The sequence below is a fragment of the Erpetoichthys calabaricus genome, chromosome 4 (assembly GCF_900747795.2).
Source record: "Erpetoichthys calabaricus chromosome 4, fErpCal1.3, whole genome shotgun sequence".
Classification (NCBI taxonomy): domain Eukaryota; kingdom Metazoa; phylum Chordata; class Cladistia; order Polypteriformes; family Polypteridae; genus Erpetoichthys; species Erpetoichthys calabaricus.
Window position 1 is genome coordinate 42,989,693 of NC_041397.2, and position 26,359 is coordinate 43,016,051.

General features: G+C 39.8%; 1 protein-coding gene across 1 annotated transcript in view; it reads left to right on the top strand.

Moving 5' to 3' along the window:
• Positions 1-26,359, top strand: part of LOC114651038 (protein Atg16l2-like) — a 223,058-nt gene that overhangs the window by 128,774 nt on the left and 67,925 nt on the right. The window contains exons 13-14 of the mRNA XM_028800993.2: positions 5,188-5,308; positions 23,563-23,668. Coding sequence (XP_028656826.2) covers positions 5,188-5,308; positions 23,563-23,668 — 227 coding nt within the window. The remainder of the gene's footprint in view (positions 1-5,187; positions 5,309-23,562; positions 23,669-26,359) is intronic.

The window sequence follows — 26,359 nt, forward strand, 5'->3', positions numbered from 1 at the left end:
TCACTTCTGAATAATGATGTTAAGATACTCTCCAAATTTTTAGATAGAAGGATTGAGAAACTGCTTCCCTCTGTAACATCACAAGACCAAAACAGATTTATTAAAAGCAGGAGCTTTAGATTAGCTTCTAATCTTCAACCTTTGTTCAATATAATATACTCATCCATAAAATTTAACACACCAGAGATATTATTATCTCTGGACACAGAAAAAGCATTTGACATTGTTGAGTGGGACTACCTATTCACCACATTGCACAAATTTGGGTTTGGTCCAGATATATGTGGATGGGTCAAACGTCTATATTCCAGTCCAGAAGCCTCAATTTGTATTAAGAGCAATATTTCAAACTATTTCAAAATAGAATGTGGTACTCAACAAGGATGCCCCCTATCAACCTTTGCTCTTTGCAATCACTACTGAGCCAGTGGCCATTCATTTTTTAAATATATCAGAGATATAGGTGATTACCAGAGAAGTACTTGAACAGAAAATATCACTATATGCAGGTAATATGGTACTGTATATATCAGACCCACAAATTCCCATATCAGCAGTCCTAAATACACTAACAGAATTTCAATAGGTATCTGGACTCAAAATTAATTTGAATAAAAGTGTGCTTTATCCAGTGAACTCTGTAGCACACAATATTACTTGGGACGCCTTCCCATTTATTTTAGCAAGTAAGTTCAAATACCTAGGGGTAAACATCACAAGTAAATATAAAGATCTGTTTTAATAAAATTTTGCCATGTGCTTGGAAAAAAATAAACAGGATGTGACCAGGTGGCCTATCCTCCATCTCACATTAGCAGGGCGAATTATTACTGTCAAGATGAACATTCGTCCCTAGCTTCTATTTCTATTTCAGAACATTCCATTATACATTAACACATTGATCTTTAACATTAGAACTGCCGAAGCCTACGAAAAAACTTGTAATCCCGGCCCAACTTAAATCCCTTTGCACCTCTCCATCAGTGTCTTTTGTTTGGTAAATGTGTTGATCAGCACAAGCAGCAAGCAGCCTGCTATCCTATCCCCCCCTTGACAGAGCTCAGCTCGGGCAGAAAGGTCTCCCAACTCAAGCCAAGGCTCCTTATCTGCGTGTGAGGTGCCTGGGGTTGTATAGGGTAAATTAAACAGTATATCGTTATTTGGAATACATGCATTTTATGTGTGTTCCGTGACTACAAAGATCTGGGTAAGTGTAGGATGAAAGGAAATGTGAGGCAAGAAATGCTGAACACATGCCTAAAGCAGAAACTTTTGCCATGTTATATTAATAATGACGTGAAGTGTATAATGTGTGAAGACTTTAGTTCAAATAACATGTGAGCTTTTATTCAAGAATATAACCAAAGAAAAAAAATCTTTCGATTTACATATTGTGGTCAATGAATTAAAAAACCAAGCTCAAATGTCAATTGACAAGAAGTTGATACGTGTTCTTGAATGGCGCAGAAGTAAGAACTGCTGCCTTATAACCCAAAGGTACCGGGCTCGAGTCTCGGCGCTCCGAGTATTGAGCTGCTGCTATTATTATTACTGCAATATAATAAAACATACATTTGATTACAGTTTGTAACCCCCGGTGTAAATTTTGGCTACTTGTAAAAGTTAGAGCTTGTTTTTTTTATTATTCAGTTTTATTCTGTCAGTGACGTTCACATGGTACAACAAACTTGCCTCTCCCTCTCTGAGTTGATGCCATTTATTTGTATTTGTTGTACCGGCAATCAAAGATACAATGTCCTGTGACCGCTATCAGACTACCATACAGCATTTGCGCTTTGACAACAAAGACACCCGTGCAGAACGTGTGAAAAACGACAGATTTGCTGTGGTTTTGGACATCTTGACGTTTTGTTGAGAACTGTGTTTTGCATCACAACCCAAGGCAAAGACTTTTCGAAGCTGTGGTTATAAAGCTTCTTCACAGCACTTTCCCTGGCTAATACATAGCTCTGCTTGGCACCAGAAGTAAAATGGGACTTCTACCTGCAGCTAAAGTCACTTTAGTACATGAGCAATTCACCACGCTAGTGTTTAGATCTGGCAGTGCCATGCTGATGGTGTATATGCCCAAAAAGAAGAAGCCTTTGATTTCAGTCTGTAACAGCCAGTGTAAAGTTTAGGACCCTGTAAAAGATATCTCTGAAGGGGTATAACCATTGTGAGGAGTTCATCCCAGACACAAACAGATGCACACCGGCAGTTCTAAAACACACACGTTTATTTATACCAAGATCCCAAAACCCAAATCCCGCACACACACAGTGCTTCCAGCACTAAAACACACTTCCATGAGCCTTTAATGTCCGTGGGCCGCCTCTCTTCTGTTCGCTGGAGCATCGTCCTACTCCAGCACCTGACTCTCGCTCCCCAACTGTAGGAAGGCAGCCCCTTTTATATTCACCCGGATGTGCTCCAGGTGCTTGTTGATGACCGTCCGGCGGCACTTCAAATCATTATTTGAAAACACTGTGCCATTTGAACATGAGGTTGAACATTTGAACATTTGTTTTTCATTCTTGCTTGTACTCCCCTCTGTCTGCATTTTCAGTATCATGCCCCATAAATCTGAGTACAGGCAAGATTTTTTTTTCCTTTGGTTATGTTCTTGAATAAAAACCCATGTGTTTATTTGATTTTTGGACTAAAGTCTTCACACATTATACACTTCACATCATTATTGGTATAACATGGAAAAAGTTTTTGCTTTAGGTATGTGTTCAGCATTTCATGTCTCACATTTCCTTTCATTCTACACTTACCCAGATCTTTGTAGACATGGAACACACATGAAATACATGTATCACACGCAGATTAGTCACTCAGAATATGGAAACAACATAGAAAGCACTTTAAGGCAGAGAGGCTCTTATCTGTTGCACTTTTACACGATAATCACCTTTTTCTACCTTCTCAAGCCTACACAGTATTTAATGTTTGGAAAACGTCCAGAATTAAAACAGTTAGAAATTTGTATAGAGATAATGTCTTTGCATCTTATGAACAATTACGCTTCAAATTTAAATGAACCTGCCCAACTTTCCTCACCTCCCACCCATTTCTATTCCAGAGGCAATGCTAATCCTTCTTGAAGACTCAGACAGCATATAAACAATTTACAAAAACATTTTAAAGTCTTTTCTTTTCAAAGATCCTAGGGTACATTGAGGATAGGATCTTTCACTTAACCTCTCTGAAAAGGAGTGTATAGCAGCCATGCATAGAATGTACTCCAGCTCCATATCTGCAAAGCATTCAATCATTCAACTTAAAATCTTTTATTGTTTTTAATATTGTCCAAACTTTATCCAGGGCAAGATTCAACATGTAAATGTTGCAATTTAGTGCAAGCCTCACTAGGGTACATGTTTTGGGCGTGTACCAAATTAACATCATTCTGGACAAAAATCATGGAATGCCTATCGGACAGCCTTGGTGTCACAATCACTCCCAACACATTAACAACCATGTTTGGTATAATGCCAGATGGGCGTAAATTGGAGAAGGACAAATTTATTGCAATTGCTTATACCACACTACTAGCACGTAGATTTATCTTGCTCAACTGGAACAATCCCAGCCCACCTGTTTTAAGTCAGTGCGGAACCGATGTTCTGTTGTATTCAAAATTGGAAAAAATTTAATTCTCACTTAGAGGATCTGTTCAAAACTTTTTTTTAAATATGGCAGAATCTAATAAATAAAATCTTAGAATAAGCAAATATTTATCGGCGAAAAAGACAGTTTCCTTTCTTTGTTGTTTTTAAAGATTTGCTCTTGTTGCAGGCTCTCCTCTCTTTCTCTCGGGCGGGGGTTGAATTATGGCTTATTAAGTTTGACTTGATTGTATGGAATGTTGTTTTCATTAAATAAAATCAGTATGATTAAAAAAAAATCGAGCTAAACAACTAAATTATCCACAATTTTCACACAAGGAAGAGAGGAAAACTATGAAAAACACTGACACAAACACAAAATTCATTTAATATTTAAATAAGATTCAAAAAGAGAGAACAAAAAGGGCAAAAAATGAATAAATAAAAGCAAACAAATCCAACAATCACAAAAACAGAAACATTACCTGAAAGACAAAACAGAGGTTGAAGCCAGAATATCCAAATCTAAAAGTACAAAAAAAGAAAAAAATTGCACAAAGCAACAATAAAAAATAACGCAATGCTGAACACTGGCACTTTCTCCTTTTTTATAGCTTTTTTTCTGAGCTGCATCATCTGGGGCTTCATGTATAAACAGGGTGTACGCACAAAAATATTACATACGCCCATTTCTAAATTAAGCAACTAAAAAAGAGACTAAAACATAACATTTTAGGAACAAGAAAGAAAACAATACAAAAAAGCAAAACCTACAAAATACCATAACATGACAGTAAGCCTCCTGAAGATTATAATCAGTGATGTCTTCAAGAAAATATCCACAGAGTTTGGGCTTTTAGTCTTTATATATTTAATTCAGGTGTTAGGTAAGTGTTCAGGTAAGTTCTTAGCAGTGTTGGAGGTAGCATGTTAAAAGTACAATGCATTATTTAGTCAGATTACTTTCCAAAATAACAACAGAATGTAGTACTTATTTTATTCCCACCACTCCAAAAAAATAACTGCATTATTTCACAGAAGTATTGCCTTTTCTCACAAAGATGTTGCCTTCTGCCTTTGGAGCAGCAGTTTGGTGACAGGTAGGGAGAGGTTATACACATGTGTAACATACAATCATATGAAAACTTATTGAGCAAAACTTACAAGTATACATTCAAATGTGCTGAGGAGTACATTTTCTCCAACCAGTGTTGAGCCACAGGGGGCAGGTGATCATTGCAGCAGCACTAGGTATAAGGCAATAAGCTGATGGGCTATACCAGCCAGAAGAAACAACTGACATTCTATCTAAGTGCCCCACCTCCTTTGTACAGAGCGCTGCTGTTTATAGCCGAGTTCTCCAGGTATTCCTACCCTGAGAGGTCTCAGCCACCTGAAGAGCATGTTCCTCTCAGGTCTGGACGAAGGTACTCAACGATGTTTATAAAACAGGAGAAAACAATCAAATGTTTTTTTTTTTGGTCAGTTTTCTTTAGGGTGCATGGGTTTAGGGTTTAATTACAAATTCAAGAAATTAACAGTTCTAAATGTCTTTCTCCTTCTCTTTCCACAGTGTACCTTGACCGGCCATTCTCGCAAAGTTACATCTGCCAAGTTTAAATCCAGTCATCGCCATGTGGTAACTGGTAGTGTAGATCGAACTGTGAAAATCTGGGATTTGCAGAGAATAGCCTGTAAGGTTAATTTTGAACCTGTGCTTTTTTATTATCCACTACATGTGATTTATACATCCAATTTAATGATGTCGTAATAGTTGTTTGTAGTGCTGTCTTATATCTAACATTTAACATGATTTTTAGCATCTTTTTTAAGGATTTCACAATAGCCAAACGTTAGATTGTTCAGGATGTTTACATGTTTATGCAATCCTTATTAGTATGCTGGTGAAATGATTGTGTTTTATTTTATGATTTTTTTAAAACTTTACTCTGTTAGTGTTACCACTATTTTTTAATTAGACTACAGTGGATAGAAATGTTTCTAGGTATTAAGAGTCAAGTTAACAGACATTTTCTATGGATTTTTCTAAAGTTTTAATTTGGTTAATGTTTTTGCTCATTATGGTAAAGACCATGTTTATTGTGGAATAGCATTAATGAATTCTGAAAAAAGCAATGGACTATACCCCACGGAGAAATTTCCATTTGTTTCTACTTTTAGATAAGACATCACATTCCCACTGATTTATAAAATGCAAGTTAGAATTCTTCTAGCTGAGTATGATATATTGAAAGTGCAAACACCACTGTGTAGGATATCACAGTAGATTTTTTGGTTCCATAATATTATCCCATCTGCTTTTACCAAAAAGGACAGGAATTAATTGTACAGAATATTGAAGCATACAGATTAGAAACATTCCCAAAACATATGGCCTAGCAAGGCATATGCTTGATGACCTCATTCATAATTTGTTTCACAGCATATAAATTTTAGATATTTATCATGAAGAAGGGTATGTGTAATATTACATTTTTAAATGAATTACTTTGTGTTTTGTACAGATTGGAGAAGAATGCATCTTATGATTTTTTTTCTGAGACTATTATATTGTCATGCACTAGAGCATCTAGACTTTAATATTGAGATACATTTTGAGTAAATGATAAACATTACCTCTAGATTTATTTTAAATTGGTTGAAATTCAGTAGTCACTGCAAAGTATAGAGAATAGTTTGAGGAAGATGACATTTCAATGGTTGATTATGTGGGTATGGTTCTGTTTACTTCTTTCCTTACATAGTTTTATTGTACATATATTCATGACCTAGTTGAATAGTGTCATATACCCTCTCCTTTATATATCTACAGAGCTGCTTTTTGAATATGTGGGCTTTTTGTATTCCAGAAATGTCAAAGGCGGAGTTGTATGTAATGTTTTGAAAAGGATTTGTTAATATGTATAGGGAGGCTTTTAAAAAAAGACAACGGGAACCATATTTATTATAATAATATTATTTCTCCCAGCTAAAGTGAGATGAAGAAGTGATTACAATCAGTTAACATTTTTTATGCTTTCTGTCATATTACAGAAATTACATGTGAATGGATGCTTCCATTTTATTGTAACAGTATTCCCTAGATATTTACATTTTTCTAAGACTATCATCAAAAAGTGATGCAGTTTAGAAAGCTTTGTAATACACTCAGCCTTTGCAATTCATTATTTTACAATTCATGGATCTGCCTATTTGTGGGTTTTTCATCAATAATTAAATATAAATTATTTTTTTCAGTTTTGCAAGTAGTAGACAGGAAAGATGTCATTCCCACAGTGCTGTGTGTTTGAATTAAAGACCACATAAAATAGGGGGACAGGAAGATATTTAAGTCAAATGCATAGCATTTCATGACTTACAGTATTTCCGATTTACTATTAATCCTGCCTTTCTAGGAAGTAACTGTTAATAATATTTTAAAATGCGTGAGATTTTTTTTTCTTTCATCCATGGATGTTTTTCATATCATTTGCTGTTGACTATAATTAGCTACCGCTGGGAGCTGTTAGGTTTCAATATTCTCCACAAAAACACAAGATTAATTTTTTTTTACTCTCAACATTACAAACTATATAAGGTAAGAAATATTTTTAAAAAATATAATTTTTTGGGTGGAACATTCCTCTAATGAGTCAACAGTAAGGCATATCAAGAAAAAAAGAGAATGAACTCTGTGAAGTTGTTGCTGCAGCAATGGATGTAAAGGCTCTGTATGTTACTGTTACAGTACCGTAATTTTATATTGCTTTACTTTTTTTTTTATAAAAGAGAATAACACAGAAAAAGGTTTGGGGTAGCCACCCCGTATACTTGAAAATTTGGCTGTAAAGAGACAGCAAAAATCATTAATCGTCTTTACAGAGTTGAGTCCAAAACAGAACTGATGATAACAGACAAACCTGCCTATATTGCATTCTAATGCAAATAGTTAGAATGTGTATTGCATATTATATGAACAAAAACTCCTTGTCAAATATATTAATTTGGTCCAAACACAAATTTGCCTTGTACAGTAAACAGATAACTCCATCTGATTCTGTCAAAAATTTTTCGGATGACATTGGTCCATAACACAGCTTTATTTATCAATAGAAGCTGATGCTCTTGGGTCTCTGATCATCCAGTGTCATAGCAGTATTTCAGAATGGATGAGTAGTAACTTTCTCAAATTAAATAAGGAAAAAACAAAAATCTTAGTGATTGGCAAACATGGATATAGCAATGACATTAGAAATAAACGATCCCTTATGTTTAAAAATTAAGGCAGAGGTAAAGAATTTAGTGGAGGTCATTGACTCTGACCTAAACTTTAAATTGCATATTAACCAGATTATGAAGCCTGCATTTTTTCACTTAAGGAATATAACAAAGTTTGACCTCTTATAACTCTGCAAGATGCTGAAAAATGTATTCATACTTTTGTTTTTAGTTGGCTAGATTACTAATAGAGACATAAATCAGTTGGAATTAACGCAGAATTCAGCAGCCAGAATCTTAACTAGAAAATGAAAACTTGAGCACATCTCACCAGTTTAAGCATCATTACACTGATTACTTGTGTCATTCTGAATTTACTTTAAAATACAACTAAAGGTTTATGAAGTCTTAAATAATCTTGCTCTGTCCTATATTTTACAATGCCTGTCCCCGTACACTCCAAGTCATAACCTTAGATCTTTGAATAGAGGTCTGCTTATAAATCCAAGAGCCCAGCTTAAAGAAAGTGGTGAGGCAGCGTTTTGCTGTTATGCACCTAAATCTTTAACACTTTACCTACAGAAATTCATCAGGCTAATACTGTGGAACATTTAAAAAAATCTGCTATAAACCCCATTATTTTAATATGGCTTTTTCACAGCTACATTTCAGTTGTATTCCTAATAGACTAAATAGGTATAGAATTATTGTATTCTTCTGGGATCTGCAGTCTGTACTAATTGCCACTATTCTCTGCCATCTTTTACGGTTCTTCTGTGGTGGCCGTCACCACCTGATCAGTGGTGCAGTGCCAAGCAAGATGATGGAATGAAGGCAGGTGTTTCAGCTGTCCAAAAGACCATCTTCATCAGATCCTATCATGTAAAGCATAAAACCAAAGAGGACTGATTTAGGAACATTTACTGTATGTTAGGTAGGATACCCAGTTGGGGCTGGGCAGTCTTTTGGCATTGGAACCCTTGCAGATTATGTTTTTTTTTTTTCTCCAGCCTAACTTTGTTTGTTTGTTTTTTTGTTTGCTTTTTTCTGTCCTCCCAACCATTTGACCTTACCTTGTTTTGTTGTTACTTATTCTTTAATAGTATTGCCTAATCTTTTCTTGTAACTTTGTTTCTGTCATCTTGTAAAGCACTTTGAGCTACATTGTTAAATGTTGTCGTTGTAGTTATTTTATCTTCTATACCTTCCCAGGTTTCTAGTTATGTTGATCTTCTAGTCTGTAAATTATTTATATGCAGGGTATATTAAATATGTTTGTCTCCTTAGATATGTTTTAAGTGTTTTTTATAGAATACCTGCAAATATCTCTGGAACTGTATTTGTCTTTATGAAAGTGTAGAAATTAATTTGATAAAATGTCTGTCAGCTAGTGTTAATGGTCTGAGATACTAATTATAAGCTGTATTAGTGGAGTTTGATAGTTTGAGTTCTAGTATAAGAGGAGCATTGTCAGGGGTAGCTGGCATCATAGCTACAAGTTTTAAAAGAGGTCAATAAATTGTTACTTAATAAAGAAGTAAATCGGTGTATAAGTAATTGCGATGCATTGAGAAAAACAGGGAAATTGTTTCAAACATGGACTGAGAAACCTCTGTGAGTCCATCAGGTTGTGATCCATGATAAAATATGAAATTATTAAGAAATTTTTAGGTATTATAGAAGGAGCTGTTGTGACCTATCTAAACCAGGAATGAAACTTTGCATTTCTCTATGCATGTGTTTCTAGCAAGGACAAAACTTGCACACATCTGCAGTATGATGCTTTTACCACAAATGGTTTTTATCTCCATAGTAGTCTTTCCACTCTCCTGGTTCTTTGTTTCCCCCTTTTTGAAGCCTCGTATTACTATGAATTATTATCACACCATTTCACACCAGTTTACAGGTAACAGCTGTCATTGTCCACTTTTTAGGCACTGCTCTAAAAATAAACGTGATAATCAAAAATATAGAAAAAATTGTAAAGTCAGTGTATAGACCTTTAGTGGTAATAATCTTTGTACCTATTTAATAGAAAGAAAGTAAATGTGGTAGCCTAAACTTGGGTTATTTTGTTGATGAAAACACCTACAGTATCACTAGTAAGATTAAATGAATCTTATAATAACAGTGAACATTTTGATCAATGTTAATGACTATTATATTTCTTCTTCCTGTTTCCTATTTTTCACATTTATTTATGGTTATCCTTCCTATCCTGGCATTCTAAGGAAACAGTATAGTTTATGCAGTATATTTATATTAATGTTGCTGAACTTGAACAGGATATCACTGGCCTATACTGCCATATTAGTCACATGGCTTTTGTTGTATATAATAGCATTGCAATAAGGGAACAATACAGCATCTATACACAAAATGAAAAAAGCAGTTAACAAATAAAGAACCAATTAACAGATAATGCACCACAATGGGGCAGCAGGAGGACTTGGTAGTATACCAGACACATTTTAAACTGTGTCGCAAAAAACAGTCATAAAAAGGTTTGTGGCAGCCACCCGTATATTGGTATCCTGGCTGCAAAGTTGCAAAATGTATAACAGCACCGATGTGCATAAAACCGAGTCTAAAACAGATCTGAGGGAATAGGGAAAAGGTGGAGGCTTTTGAAGGGGAAGACAGAAAGTGAGATCAAAGGGGTCGGGCTCATAAGGGTCTTCAACCATAATCTCGAGCCTGGACGTGACATCACAGGGGCCAGAGCCAGCAAGGTCTTCTTCCATAGGCTCAGACCCGGAAGTGATGTCAGGAGGGCCAGGTGGAATCTCCCATGAATGGTCTGCATTAAAGGGATAAAACGAGTCAGTGCACTCTGCCACATCCTAGTCTAATTTGGAATTACCCTTACTCAAGCCCTTTAGCTGCCTCCCATGCGCACGTGTGTGACAAGGCCCCCTTCTGCCCAGATCCATCAGGTCGGGCAACCCTGACCGAGAGGTTGTGAACCCGAGAAAGGGCATTGGTGTAGGCGTGAAAACAGCCCCAAGTATGAATGAGCGAAAACCTGTACCTCTGGAGGTCAAGAAACCACCGGGTGACCTGTGGATTCAACTCCTTGTGCAGGGCCATCCACTGTAAAGGTGCATGGTCCGTGACAAGGGTGAATTCCCGACCCAACAGGTACTACCTTAGCTGAGTAATCACCCATTTAATCGCCACAGCCTCCCTCTCCACTGCCGCATACCTGGTCTCCCGGTCCAACAGTTTCCGGCTCAGGAACATGACGGGGTGTTCCACACCGTCGACGCTTTGGCTCAGCATGGCCCCCAGGCCTGTGTCCGAAGCGTCTGTCTGGAGGATGAAAGGTAAAGAAGTTAGGTGTTTTCAAAACAGGTGCGGACTAAATGCAGCGCCTGTCTTGTCAGTCCATACCACAATGTTTGGGGCCTTCTTCTTTATCAAATCAGTCAAGGGCGCCGCTCTCTCCGAGTTACAGGAGCACAAACTGGCCCGAGAAAGGCTTGGACCTGCCTCTTGGTTCGTGGACGGGGCCATTTCAAAATGGCATCTACTTTGGAGCACTGTGGCTTCACAGTACCCCGACCCACCAGGTATCCTAAATACTTGGCTTCGCTCAATCCAAAGAAACATTTCTTTGGATTAATCCAAAGTCCGGCCTCACCAAGTGTCTGTAATACCGCTTTAACCTGCTGTAGGTGTTCCATCTATGTGCTGGAATAGATGACCATGTCATCCAGGTAGGCAGAACTATATGAGTTATGAGGCCTGAGCACTTTGTCCACCAGACGCTGGAAAGTTGTTTTGTAACCCAAATGGAAGAACATGATACTGCTAGTGTCCACTAGGGGTACTAAACGCGGTCTTAACCTTCGCGGCGTCCATTAAAGGAACCTGCCAGTACCCATTTCTCATGTCCAGCGTGGTCAAATACTGAGCTTGTCCTAGCCTCTCGAGGAGGTCGTCCACTCATGGCATTGGATAAGCATCATATTGGGAGACTTGATTAAGCCAATGGAAGTCATTGCAAAACCTCCAGCTCCCGTCAGGCTTATTGACCAAGACGATGGGACTGGACCAGGGACTATGACTTTCCTTTATTACTCCTAGTTCCAGCATGTGCTTGATCTCAAGCTCTACTTCAGCTGTTTTTCCCTCGGGAAGGCGATACGGACGTTCTCTGACTACAACCCCGGGCTCTGTCACAATGTCATACTCAATCAGAGAGGTCCTTCCAGGGTTTTCACTCACTACCTCCAGGACGGACAGGATAACTGTTTCCAGCTCCCGTCACTGTCTGGAACTTATATCCACACCGAAGTTAAGGCTACTCACGTAAGCAAAGAGTGAGCGGGGCTGACCGGAGGAGGGATCAGGATCCCTATCCTTCCACGGTTTCAGCAGATTTACATGGTAAACCCGCTCCCTCGGCCGACAATTGGGTTGACTCACCAAATAGTTGACAAGTCCTTTCCTCTCTTTAACTCATATGAACCTTGCCAATGGGCTAGTAACTTAGAGTGGGAGGTAGGTACTAGAACCATGACCCGATCTCCCGGAGAGATGTGCCTCAGTCGTAATATTGGACCTGTGCTGCTTGAGCCTCTTCCATGTGACTTTTAAGGAGGGGCCGAATTTTACCAAATCTGTTGTGTAATTGCGTGATATACTCCAATATATTTGTAGAGGGAAGGGCCTCTTCTTCCCATCCTTCCTTTAAAATGACTAATATGCCCCGGGGCTGTCGTCCATATAATAATTTAAAAGGGGAGAACCCCGTAGAGGCTTGTGGGACTTCACGATAGGCAAAAAGGATGAGGGGGAGGAGCTGATCCCAATTCCTTCCATCCTCGTTGACCACCTTACGAAGCATTTGCTTAAGAGTCTGATTAAATCTCTCTACCAGACTGTCGGTTTGAGGATAATACACTGCGATCTTTAGATGCTTTGTTTTAAGTAACTTGGCAGTCTCCTTGAACGTCTCCGAGGTAAAAGGCGTCCCTTGATCCGTCAGGACTTCCTTAGGGATGCCAACTCGCGCAAATATCCCTACCAATTCCCGTGCAATGGCTTTAGAATTAGCTGAGCACAACGGAACAGCTTCAAGGTATTTGGTAGCATATTCCATGAGGACTAAAAAGTACTTGTGTCCTCGGGCTGAGGACTCTAGGGGTCTGACTAAATTGACCCCAATTCTGTGAAATGGGACATCAATTAGGGAAATAGGAATGAGAGGAGCATGGTCCTTCCTAGGAATTTGTCACAATTGACACTCCGGGCAGGAAGTGCAAAAGCGACGAACCTCCTCATTGATTCCTGGCCAATAAAAGCTTGATCCGCTGCAGGGTTTTCTCGGTCCCTAAATGGCCACCTAGGAGGTGGGCGTGTGCTAACTCACAGACCTGCCGCCAGAAGGTCTGCAGGATTAGCAGTAGCCTTCGCTCCTGCCCGTCATGCTCTGGTCGTTTTCCAACACAAAGTGAGGACCCTGTGGCATCAACTGGTGAGTGCGCTGGCCGTTGACCAGGACTGCTGCATTTTAGGCAGACTTAAGGGAATCGTTATTCCACTGCTCCCTTTTAAAAAAAGATGCCGTTTCTCTAAATTGAGACTGCAAAAGGGAAAGAGGGTCTGGGCTGACCTCAAGGGGCGTGGTTTCCTCCCGTTCCATCTCGGCGCTGGTGGATGGCCATGTCACTCAGGGAGGCTGCTTCGTCTCTCTCCGCCGGCTGGTTACACGGTGTGCAGGCAGCTTGAGACGGCTCATCCCCGTCTATAACTAGGCCTAAGTTAAAACCAGGAGTGGTATGTGTCTCACCGCTTTGAATTTTAGACCAGCCCCGCCCCAGTATCACCGGATGTGGTGGATTTGGGAGGACCACCACAGTTAATTTTTGTACCGATCCTCCGCAACTGATGACACAGGTGGTAGACCTGTACCAGCGGAATTCTCCATGGACACAGGTTTCACTGGTTTTAATTTTTAACAACTGTCGCGGCAGCACAAACTGGTGGGCAACAATGGTAATGTTGCTGCCGGAATCAAAAAGGCTTTGGTCTTGTACATATTTACGATCACCACGCCTGTGTGTGAGACCACCAACGGGTTAGTCAGAGCACACCAACCCCTCCTCCCCCTCCACCTGCATTCCTTTTTGTTCCCGAGTGGATTGCGTGCCCGCACCTCTGGGGACATCGGCACAAGCTCCGGGTTGTACGGGGGTGGGGGGGATACAGGTTTTGGGACGTACTCCGGCTGAGTTTGACTAAAGGACAGTTCTCCTCCCTCAGATTGTGAGGCCGTCCTTTGTGTTTCCAGGAGTTCTATGAGCTCTGTCATGTTCTTAAACTGTTTACCCCAGACCGGCTGGGTGAAGCCACGGGGTAGAGCTTTCAGGAGCAGGTAGCAGGCCACCTTCTCTATTATTTGGTAGGGCTTGTTGGTAGGGCTTGGCCGTAACCACTGCCCTACCGTTGCCCATAACGACCAGGTTTGTTTGTGGGTCAGCCGCTCTGGGTTGAACCTCCACTTTCTCACTTTAGACATCTACCAGTCTGGTGCACCCCTAGGTGGAAATCGGGGCTCTGTTTTCACAGGGAGGTGGGTGCTCTCCTCCGAGAGAGCATAATAAGCCCCTTTTGCCTCCCCCAACCGGAGCAGCCCAATTCTGTGAGCCCCTCCCGTACACTCCCTGACCTGCCTAGGTCGCCCGGCTAAGCGTGCCGGTAGCGGAGCCCATACCGGGTCTCTCCGAACCACGGGACACCCTCCCTGCCTGAAAACTCGGCCACGGTACACTCCCAACTGGATACGTTACAAGTCCTGTCCCCTTCTCTTCTGGGACCTTTCCATCCTGCCGACTGTGCCAATGTTGCAAAAAACAGACATGTCATAAAAAGGTTTGGGGCAGCCACCCATATATTGGTATCCTAGCTGCAAAGTTGCAAAATGTATAACAGCACTGATGTGCACAAAACCGAGTCCAAAATAGAACTGAGGGAATAGGGAAAAGGTGGAGACTTTAAAGGGGAAGACAGGAAGTGAGATATATGGCTTAAGACATATAGATAATAATTTTGGAATCTTGGAACAATTTACAAGCTTTATAAGTCAGTAGCTGAATTTTGAAGTTAAATTAGTATTCTTAATGTTCATATGATCATAGCATTTCAGGTCACCAATAGCAAGTTCATTATATTTTATATAGCAAGACCATTAAAAAGAGAACTACAATAAGCCCACCAAGAAGTAACACAAGCCTGTCCCTTAGGAATATATTGTGCACTCCAAGACAAGAGTTCAATCCAGAGAGGTAATGATATTTGAGTCACTGTGCAGGACCAGTGGTGTATACAGTATTGTGAAAATGCATCAAGTTTGAGGATACTGAAAAACCAGTTGTAGACCAGGGGCCTCATGTATAACGCCGTGCGTAGAACTCACACTATAACATGGCGTAAGCACAAAAGCGGGATTGTGCGTACGCACAGAAAAATCCAGATGCAGGAATCTGTGCGCACGCATACTTTCACGTTCTTCTACTACATAAATCCCGATCAGCGTGAAAAGTAACGCACGTGCACGCGCCTTCTGTCCCGCCCCAACTCCTCCCAGAATTACGCCTCTTTGAATATGCAAATCAATATAAATAGCCTTTTGTGAAAAGACAATAGGAAAAGCACGGGAGAAAATATAAGAATTTCAGCGAATACCAAGTGGAGGCAAATGAAAAACGTACTATTTGTTGGTTTAAACAGTGGTATAATCAACAAAAGGAAGCTGATCGAGTGACAGTGTGTCGGAGAAACTCGAAGGCTCAACTTCACAAAGTCGCACAGTGCCCGAAATAAAAAAGAAATCACATATCAAAGTCGCCGTGAAAAAGCGAGTCGTAGCCCACCGTCTGAGTGTCATATGAAAGCTTATTAGGGTACAGACAAAAAAAAAGGCACACAGTGGGGAAAAAAGCACGAAATGTCAACTTTAATCTTGAAATTTCCACTTTAATCACGTAGTTTATTTTGCCATTAAAGTAGAACATCTTAAACTTCATCTTAAAATCGTTTAATTTACTAGTTTCTCAAATCCTATTGTAACTAAAGTGGCATGTTAAATGCTTTGTTCTGTATTTGATCTTCTATGTGCTCTATGTGTATGAATCACTACCTGCTTTTTAAACGGGCTTTCTCTTTCTCCGACAGGACGCATAATCCATTACATTCGTGATATTACAGCTCTCTGAATAATTAAAATACTGAGATGTATACGTGATATCTTTTTCATGATGATAGGAATGAAAGCATGTTATTAAACATGAGAACACGGTGGCGCAGTGCTTGTTCATGTCTCACACAAGAGGCTTGCTGCGCCATGCGCAACCTTCAGTTAAATAATTTATCACAGCAGTACTGTCTCTTTCAAACGTACTAACCTCCAATTCCTGTCCTTACTTTTCTTTCTCCAAAAACTCAATCGCCACACAATAAGCTATGTAATAGACGTGAAGCCATCTGTAAGCTTAGAACTTCGATTCTTCAAAACTTTTAAGGAATATTGAAATATCTTAGTAGTACGTGTTTAATTATTATATCCGTCTATCTTTCCAGTGTCGCGTCAGCACCAGCAATAATACAGCGCAAGGCAGGAACAATTACTGAACTAGCTAGCGCTGTGGCACCGTGTCCTCACATGTTTAATTATTAACAATACAGATTATTTAAATGAAGTTAAAGTTTTATCTGTATAATATAATCAACATGTTTTGCTGCATTTTGTCTTAGAAATGAATACCGTCATCACATGTAAATACGCGCTTTATAAAGTGGCGCAGGTTGTGCAATATTATAACTGTAGTGCAAGTTTACAGTGGGGTAATTGTACTTATAAGTCCAAATATTTCTACAAGGAGCACTTGATGGACTGATTTAGTGTGTTTAGAGTTCTTGGGATGAAGCTGTTTCTAAACCGCGAAGTCCGTACAGGGACTAAAGCGTTTGCTGTGGCTCAGGCAGCATCTGCTTCATGCTGTGTACCGATAATTCTCTTTCCAATCAGCTGCTGCTGTGATTTCCCACTCAGATACAGTAATATAAATACTCTGAGTGGTGCAGTGAGAGTAATGTGGAAAAAGATGATCTGCTGTGGCAGCCCTTAACGGGATCAGCTGAAAGAACATGCAGTGAGAGTTACAACGCTAAAGCAGTTATGGTATTTGGAATACTATGGCTATTCCCTGGACCATTATATTGCTACAGGTTAATTACAATCAGATGCATTACACTAATAAACAATATGCAGTTAATTTCAGTGTATTTATAAAGCCGCGCCAGGAATGTGGATTTAAGAAAGAAAGAGTGATCACACAGGAACAGTAGCACTGCTTTGACACTGGGTGCCGCCAGTCTGCAAAACCGGGCGGATAAATTGCGTACGCCAAGGAATGAGTTACCGTGGAAATGTGCGTGGCTTTACGCCAAGTTTAGGTTTTATACATCGCGATTTGAGCGTGGAAAGGTTCGTACGCAACATTTCTGTGCGTACGCACCGTTTATACATGAGGCCCCAGGACAGTAACATTGCTAGCTATGGAGTTGATGGGTGAACTTAGGAGCCTCAGCAACTAGAATTATATACTAGGTATTGTTTATCTGGAGTACATGTAGGGGATCTCCATGCTGATAAGCTCATAGCCATAGGTGAAGTGTGTCCATTTTTCATTATTTACATTACAACAAATTACATTGTTAAAAGTAGATTGATGGTTTTGTAAAAATGATTTAAATAGTAAAGTCATAAGTTCAAGGGTTAAAACTGACAAAGTGGTTTTCTTGTAAGTCTATCTGTACCAAATACTAATTTAGGCAAGTTCCTGAAGATTTGTAAAGCCTTCACTAAAATATTGGTGAAAAACAATCTTTGGGGCACCTGCTGCATAAGCTGAAATGAATAATCCAAAAAACGCTTATTTGAAGTGGTGTGGCATTGGGGAATTATGTATTTTAATTAAAGTATGTACAACTACAGAGTAGGTGGCAGGGAGTTTTAGACAAGTCAGGTTTCACAGTTAAAATTATAAATTAGATAGTGTGATAGATTAAGGGCCTCCGTGACCCCTTGAACCCTCAGACTAGACGTCAGACACCAGGTAAAAGTCCAAATAATGGTTTAATAATAATAATAATAGTAGTGCACAAAGCACCCTCCTCTCCACAATACTCAGTAATAAATCAATAATCAAATAACAATACACAATCCTCCACTCCCAGACACGTTGCCCTCCTTCCACCCAGCTCAGCTCGACGTCTGGGATTTCCCATAGTCCTTTTATATTTCCTGACCTGGAAGTGTTTCCCATCCTACAGTCCATGTGATTTCTTATCACTTCCGGGTCAGATAAAAAGTCCTATTCTTCAACCCGGAACTTGCCTACGACGAACTTCCGGGTTATAGGGCACAAACTCCTCTCTGGGCCTCCCTGCAGCGTCATCTGTTGGCCCCTGTGATATCCAGCAGGGCTGTAAAGGAAAACTCCATCGTCCATGATTCCCTGCTGGTATTCGGGGCACTTCCATGCAGCAGGGACAGCTCCATCTGGCGGCCTGGGGGTGTTGGCCAGGGTGACAGGCCGGCCATATCCCACAGTATTCCCCCCCCAGCAAAGAACCAAGGTTCGAAGCGGCCAGCCCCGCAAGGGACGTCCTTCTCCAGGAGGGTCCATGGGTCGGGCCATGGCTACGTCGTCGAGACTCCTCGGAGAACCTAGGGGGAACGTTGTATCGGAAATCCCTCTGATCCCCCGTCCTCTGAGGACAACTTCGCCATAAGTGGCCCGGCCGGCAGCAGTCGTAGCATAGCCGCCGTCCTCCCGTTTGTAACCCTCTGCGTGACCGGAAACACCTTGGGAACTCCATCAACTCCTCCCCTTTCTCCGCCAAGGGAGGTTTTATAGCCGCCTCAGTATACTCCGTCCTTCTCTCTACTGTGTCAGGAGACCCGTATTTTATTTTGGGGATCTCCTGCTTTCTCTGGGGCTTGTGCTCAGCTTGAGGCTCTCTATGGAGAAAAGAGAGCCTTTTTGCAGTTTGCACGCCCATTGTTCTATGCAATTTAGGAGGCGGCGTCATTAGTACCACATTGCTCCGGGTAACAGCTCTTTCCAGCTGCCCTGGTGTGATTGGCACTTCCTCCGCCCCTCCAGTACCTAGTGACAACTCCCTCATCACTTTATCAGGAGACTCCCGTTTCTCTTTTAGGATCTCCTTTTTAATCTGGGGCTTTTCCACAGTTTGGATCTCTCTATTAGTAAAAGAGAGCCCTTTTTCTGTCTGAACGCCCATCATTTTTACCTTAATTAGGGCCGGCGTCTTCAGCCCCGCATCACCCCGAGAGACAGCACTTTTCAGCTGCTCCGGTTTGACTGGCGCTTCCTCCGCCCCTTCTGTCATCACACCACAATCTCTTGTAGGGCTCGCAGTGGTTTGGCACCCGCTACTTATCAAATGCGGGCCCGTTTCACACTGCATCCCTATTTCATTATATACGGTACCGGCATTTCCTACTTGTACCGCCAAATCATATAACACGGGACACTCTCTACCAAACCGCCGTAGGTATTCATCCAGCTTTTTTAACGGCGCTTCAGCTGCTGCTCCCAACTCTCCAACAATCTTCTGTATTGTTGCTACAATCTGTAAGAAACTGTGCACGGGCTGAAGCAACTTCTCCAGCTCGTGCACGTCCAAAAAGTTATTTAATTCAGCCGGAGGTATGCTCAGGAGATCACTAGCCTTACCCTCCAGCTGGGAGCCAATGAGCACGCCCGCTCCTGGCACATGCTCTGACGGGTTCCGCAAGGGAGCCTGGGATTTGGAGTTTTCGGAGGTCCGCGGTGCCGCTTTTGGCTGACTGCGGTCCGTCTGTCTCAATTTATCGACAGATCGCTCAGTCATTTCCCGAACCTCCTTACCTTTTTGTAGGGAGAGCAGTGCTTCGCTCGCCTCCCCTTTCCTTTTCAGAAAAACCAAGTCCGTCTTTTCCGGGGTGAAGACGAAAACATCAGGACGCGTACCGTCTGTGTCCCCCACTCTTTCCGGGGTGGTCACGTGCCCTTCACCAGCACCCGACATGCGGAAGTCCTTCGTTTTATTTTCAGGCCGTGATGAGCGTACACCGTCATCTTCAGGAGGTTTTCCTGCCCTCCGCAGAGTCTCCGGATGGACACCTGGGAGGTATGTGCACGGGACAAAATGGGTTATTTTAAAAAGGTTTTCAAATGCTTCCCCGGCACATACCTCTTTGAAGTCGTCCTCCTCCGGATGTCTCTCCCGAGACGCGTAACCGCTCCATGGCTCGTCTTGAGCATTGGCCATATTAAACATAGGACCTCCACTTGGGCTGCCGCTCTGCTTAAGTTTTTTCTTCCCCATGACGGTCTTGGAAACAGAAGGTTTTGGCGACGTTGCAGTGTGTCAGAAAGTTGTCTACTCAGGGTTCTGTCCACAGTAAAAATTATTTAAATTCAGGTCCTCTGCCAACTGACGACCAGAGACTCCTGCCGACTACGCCAACTGTGATAGATTAAGAGCCTCCGTGACCCCTTGAACCCTCAGACTAGACGTCAGACACCAGGTAAAAGTCCAAATAATGGTTTAATAATAATAATAATAGTAGTGCACAAAGCACCCTCCTCTCCACAATACTCAGTAATAAATCAATAATCAAATAACAATACACAATCCTCCACTCCCAGACGCGTTGCCCTCCTTCCACCCAGCTCAGCTCGACGTCTGGGATTTCCCATAGTCCTTTTATATTTCCTGACCCGGAAGTGTTTCCCATCCTACAGTCCATGTGATTTCTTATCACTTCCGGGTCAGATAAAAAGTCCTATTCTTCAACCCGGAACTTGCCTACGACGAACTTCCGGGTTATAGGGCACAAACTCCTCTCTGGGCCTCCCTGCAGCGTCATCTGTTGGCCCCTGTGATATCCAGCAGGGCTGTAAAGGAAAACTCCATCGTCCATGATTCCCTGCTGGTATTCGGGGCACTTCCATGCAGCAGGGACAGCTCCATCTGGCGGCCTGGGGGTGTTGGCCAGGGTGACAGGCCGGCCATATCCCACAATAGTAATGTTAATGAATGTGGAAAGTATACAGTAGCTGCTTATACTGGTTGAACTGTAAGAACATAACAGCAATATAACAGGAGTTTTGTTATTTGGAAAAGACATGCAAAATTTAAAAGTGGAATATATTGAATAAACCATTTAAATATGTGTCTAACTTTAGCAGAAGATAACCAACATTAAGGATGTTAGAGTTTGACGCTGGGAGTATCTTATAAACAATAATAAAAATAATAATAAAAAGGACTTCCAATACAACGTTGAGTCCTGCCACATGCAAAAGTTCGCTGACGACACTGCTATCATGGGCTGCATCAGGAGTGGACAGGAGGAGGAGTATAGGAACCTCATCAAGGACTTTGTTAAATGGTGCGACTCAAACCACCTACACCTGAACACCAGCAAAACCAGGGAGCTGGTGGTGGATTTTAGGAGGCCCAGGCCCCTCCTGGACCCCGTGATCATCAGAGGTGACTGTGTGCAGAGGGTACAGACCTATAAATACCTGGGAGTGCAGCTGGATGATAAATTGGACTGGACTGCCAATTACTGACTGGACTGCAAGACAGGACAGAGCCGGCTATACTTCCTTAGAAGACTGGCGTCCTTCAACATCTGCAATAAGATGCTGCAGATGTTCTATCAGACGGTTGTGGCAAGTGCCGTCTTCTATGCAGTGGTGTGCTGGGGAGGCAGCATAAAGAAGAAGGACGCCTCACGCCTGGACAAACTGGTGAAGAAGGCAGGCTCTATTGTAGGCATGGAGCTGGACAGTTTGACATCCGTGGCAGAGCGACAGGCGATCAGCAGGCCCCTATCAATTATGGAGAATCCACTGCATCCACTAAACAGTGTCATCTCCAGACAGAGGAGCAGCTTCAGCGACAGACTGCTGTCACTGTCCTGCTCCACTGACAGACTGAGGAGATCGTTCCTCCCCCAAACTATGCGACTCTTCAATTCCACCTGGGGGGGTAAACGTTAACATTATTCAAAGTTATTGTCTGTTTTTACCTACATTTTTATTACTCTTTAATATTGTTTTTTTTTGTATCAGTATGCTGCTGCTGGAGTATTTGAATTTCCCCTTGAGATTAATAAAGTATCTATCTATCTATCTATCTATCTATCTATTTATCTATCTATCTATCTATCTATCTATCTATCTATCTATCTATCTATCTATCTATCTATCTATCTATCTATCTATCTATCTATAAACAGTACCAACAATAGTGCTAGTAAGCTTACAATAATATCAAAAGTCATAGTAATTGGCAGCCAAATTTACCCAAATATGAAAAAATAAATAATCACAGCAATAGGAATTCACATCAGTAATTAAAAACTTTTATTAATTTAGTGTTCCACGGTCTGTCTTGATATATTCTGTAATAAATAAGATAATGGGTAATGCAGAATTGTATTGATATAAACATTATTAAAATTCTGTGCATCAGTATATCTGTGTATGTATTTGCTTACAAGTCATGTGAAATAACTGAATAAGTTTGTTTTAAAATTTTGGCTTATGGATGATTGCAGTGCTAAACAAAACACTAAAATATCCAGAATATCCAGTGTCATTGCCAGCATTACACACAAGAACTGAGGTTATAGTCAGCAGGCACTTTAGTGTTCATACTGTATTTTCACTTTCTTTACTGAAACTCTGTACAAGATAAGAATTTATATAGACTAATTAACCAATTTTCCCCAAGTACAACCAAGGTAGTGATTGCCATCGTTGGATGAGGGAATTTCTTTTCTGGAGGGCTTGTTCCCTAACTTCATGGCCAATATAAATGAAACTTAGCTTGAAGTGGCTGTGAAAATCATGGCCGTCAATAATCCACATTGGCTTTAATAGTTTCCAACCCTTGTTCAGGACAGAATTCAAATTTAAAATAATAATTTATATTTATTTCTTCTCCAAGTTTTCTTATGAATTTTTCTGTTGAACTGGGTTTTTTTTATAATTTCTAACAACAAACCAGCTATGACACTGAATTTAAACAAGTTATCAAAATTATTAATTATTAATGGTGGTACCTTTTGAAATTCTGTTTACACTTTCAATTTCTAGCTTTCTTTATTATTATGTAAGAGTCTTCTTTTCCTTAAACAATAAACATTTTAACTACAAAATATTCCTTTAATGTATCCATCTATTCATAAATGTTCCAATCCAAGTTATTCCTGCTATGAGTCACAAGGAGCCATAGCCTGTCCTAGAATGATTAAACTCAAGACAGGAGCAAGCCTAGATGGGATCCATTCTGAGTGTACTTTTATCATCCGTACACATAATTAAATCAGGTTTCTCTTAAGAAACTTCATTGCAACAGCATAAAGGTCTTTGGTGGTCTTTTGAGAATGTTAATTTATATTTTAATACTTTGGTTTTCTTTATAAACATTTATAATGTTTACATTCTTTATGTAATGAATACAATTGAAACTATTTATGAAATGGTTTCCTGTTAAGGAAAATACTATTGTAGGATCTGAATTGAATTTTATTTATTTCTTTAAATATGTTCTCATGTATATGCAAAAAATAACATGTTTTATTAAATAAAAACAAAAATGTAAAATACCTTCTCATCATAATTTATCCTATCAGGCATACATACCATTGATGTGAATTCTTCCTGTAGTGAAGTAGTATGTGAAGAGTATTTCATCATCAGTGGACATTACGACCAGAAAATCAGATTTTGGGACAGTAGGTAAGCATGAGTTTGACTTTCAACTGCTTAAAAGCATGTCTTTTAAAAGCTTGACACTGAATGATAAAGCAACTTTTTGTAAAATGTACTGAAGTATATTTGTAAGTGATTGTCCAAAAATGTCAGTTACATATGATTGATAAAAAAGTAGGTAAACTCAGGAAAGATTTAAAGGATCATACTTTTTAAACTTTTTATTATTATTATTATTTTTGCAGACTTGGATTGATGTAACAAGTTCACAGGTAAAATACAAATACAAACTTTATAAGTTAATAATTACTGTAATGCACACACATTAAGATACAGATACTTCATTCCTTCACATTGCAACATAAAACATTAGAAATATATTACTGAAAAAGATCTTTGCAATCATTTTAAAAAAATTTTTTTTTACATAATACAATCTTTCAATTTTCTCACCAAGTCAAAACTGTGTATTTTCAGTTTCCATACCTTACTGCATTTTGACGTTTGGCCAGTAGAGTGTGTCAGTTCTTAGCTTAAGCTGATAAGATAACTATTGCATGTCCTCCCTATTTATCTATTTTGTAGGAGTCATGAAATTCAGCTCAAAATAACCATTTTATTGTGTTAATACTGTTAAACTGATGTAGGAAAACAAAATAAATAAATAAACATTATCCACTTTAATAAATGGATGAATGTTTGTGTATCTGTCGTAGTCTGGTTGCTAGGTTTAGAATGAAAATTTTAAGAACAGGCAAAACATTTAGAAGGAGATTTAAAAAAATCAAAAAAGATAATCAATGTCAAATAAGGATCTAAAAATTAAATAATTTGTCTTATCAGCCTATAGGTAATTAGCCTATTCTCTTGTCTGACATTATCTGCAATTGGTGAGTGAAAAGTCAAAGCCTTGACACGATTAGTCTAGAGTTGCTAAACCAAGTCTATGTAGTAGTTAACGCCAACACATTGCTCCAGTCAAACCTTTCAAATATGAGTAGTCAGTTCGACAAGGTGCACAGAGACGAAGTGGCAACAATTGACAGGTCTATCCAAAGAGGAAAAGGCCACCATGAGGTAAAGGGAATGGGTATGTATTATTAGACCAAATGGGCAACCTTCATATCACATAAAAAGCATGAGGTCTATGTTGATTACTTCAGTTTCATCCAATCATACATGGATAGCACAGCTAGTCTATGAATAAAGTAATTTATTTTTATTGAAACACTGATTTTTGGTTTTAAATCTAGAAAATAATGAAACTTTGTCCATGTGTTTTTGAAGAACAGATAATATACAATTGTGAAATGCACAATATAACTTGATTTTATACCTGAATAGTTTAGTAAGCGCAGCACTATGAAAGTGTACGGCAGGGTCTGTACTAAAATGCTTTAATTGTTGTAATTCTGCTACAAATTGTAACCATTTTAACTTCTAGTGGACTGCAAAATTGATAAGTCCATTTAATGAGGGAATCAAAAAAGATGGCGAGATGAATGGACAACTAGTAAAAATGTTTTACTCCCTTATGGGTACAGAGAGTTTTCATTCACCATATGAATGTAATATGCATAGCCATGGTTTTCCATTATTCCACTTTCTCACCCTCTTATCCATTTCAGTATCAGAGGTATCCATTTCCTGCCCTGACAGCACTGGGTACAAGGCAGCAGCCTGCTTTGGATGGGACACCAGTGTATAACAGGACAGACATACTCACGTAGGACTGACATAAAATTGGCAGTTAACCTAATCTTTAAATCTTTGAGATGTATGAAGAAAAAGGAGTAATCCAAGGAAAACATTTATGTCCACACAGGGAGTGCCAGCCTTAACTGTAAAAATCAAGTATTAAACCATTTGGCATTCTCTGTACCCATGAGTAGTCTACAAAGGTGATGAAAGGAACTGCTCTATATACCACATTCATTACCAAATAAAATGTAAAAGAGTTTCAAATCTTTCATTTTGGACATTCATGTGGCTCTGGTCATCCTGCTGATTTGAAATACAATGCTGACCACTCTAATGATGTAATATGTTCTGTATTAGCAGTGGCATCAGTGAATAATCATACAGACGTTAGATGGGCTGCTAAAATATTATGCTTCATTGCTAAACATAAAATGCTAAGTTTGTGGTACTCATGTTAAATATGATAAACATAATGACACACATGACATCTGTAGCCCCGTAAAAAAGAATTTGCCTCCTTCCTAAATTCCTTTTTCAGTAAATATGACTCTGAATGTTTTCAGTTCATCAACCAAGATTTAATATTATAAAAGTCATCTGATTGACCAAATAACACCTTTTTTATTTATGTAATTTATTAATAAATAAAGTTGTCTAACACAGACTGGCACTGCGTGAAAAAGTAATCACTTCCTTGTACTTAATTACTTGTTTCACTGGCTTTAGCTACAATGACTGCATCCAAACACTTCCTGTAATTCAATATTTGCCTTTCACATCACTGTGGAAGAATTTTAGCCCACTTTGCATTTCAAGCTTATTTTCAAGCCATTCTGTTGTCGACTGCGTTTTGGATCTTTGCCTTGTTGCATCAAGCAAACTTCAGTTTCATCTCACAGACAGATGACTGGACATTTCACTAACCACTGTGCCACTTTCATGATTTTAAATCAATGAAAATACCTGCATTTTTCCATCTTCTTTCTCAGACGATATTACTTAGTTCTTCATTCCCAA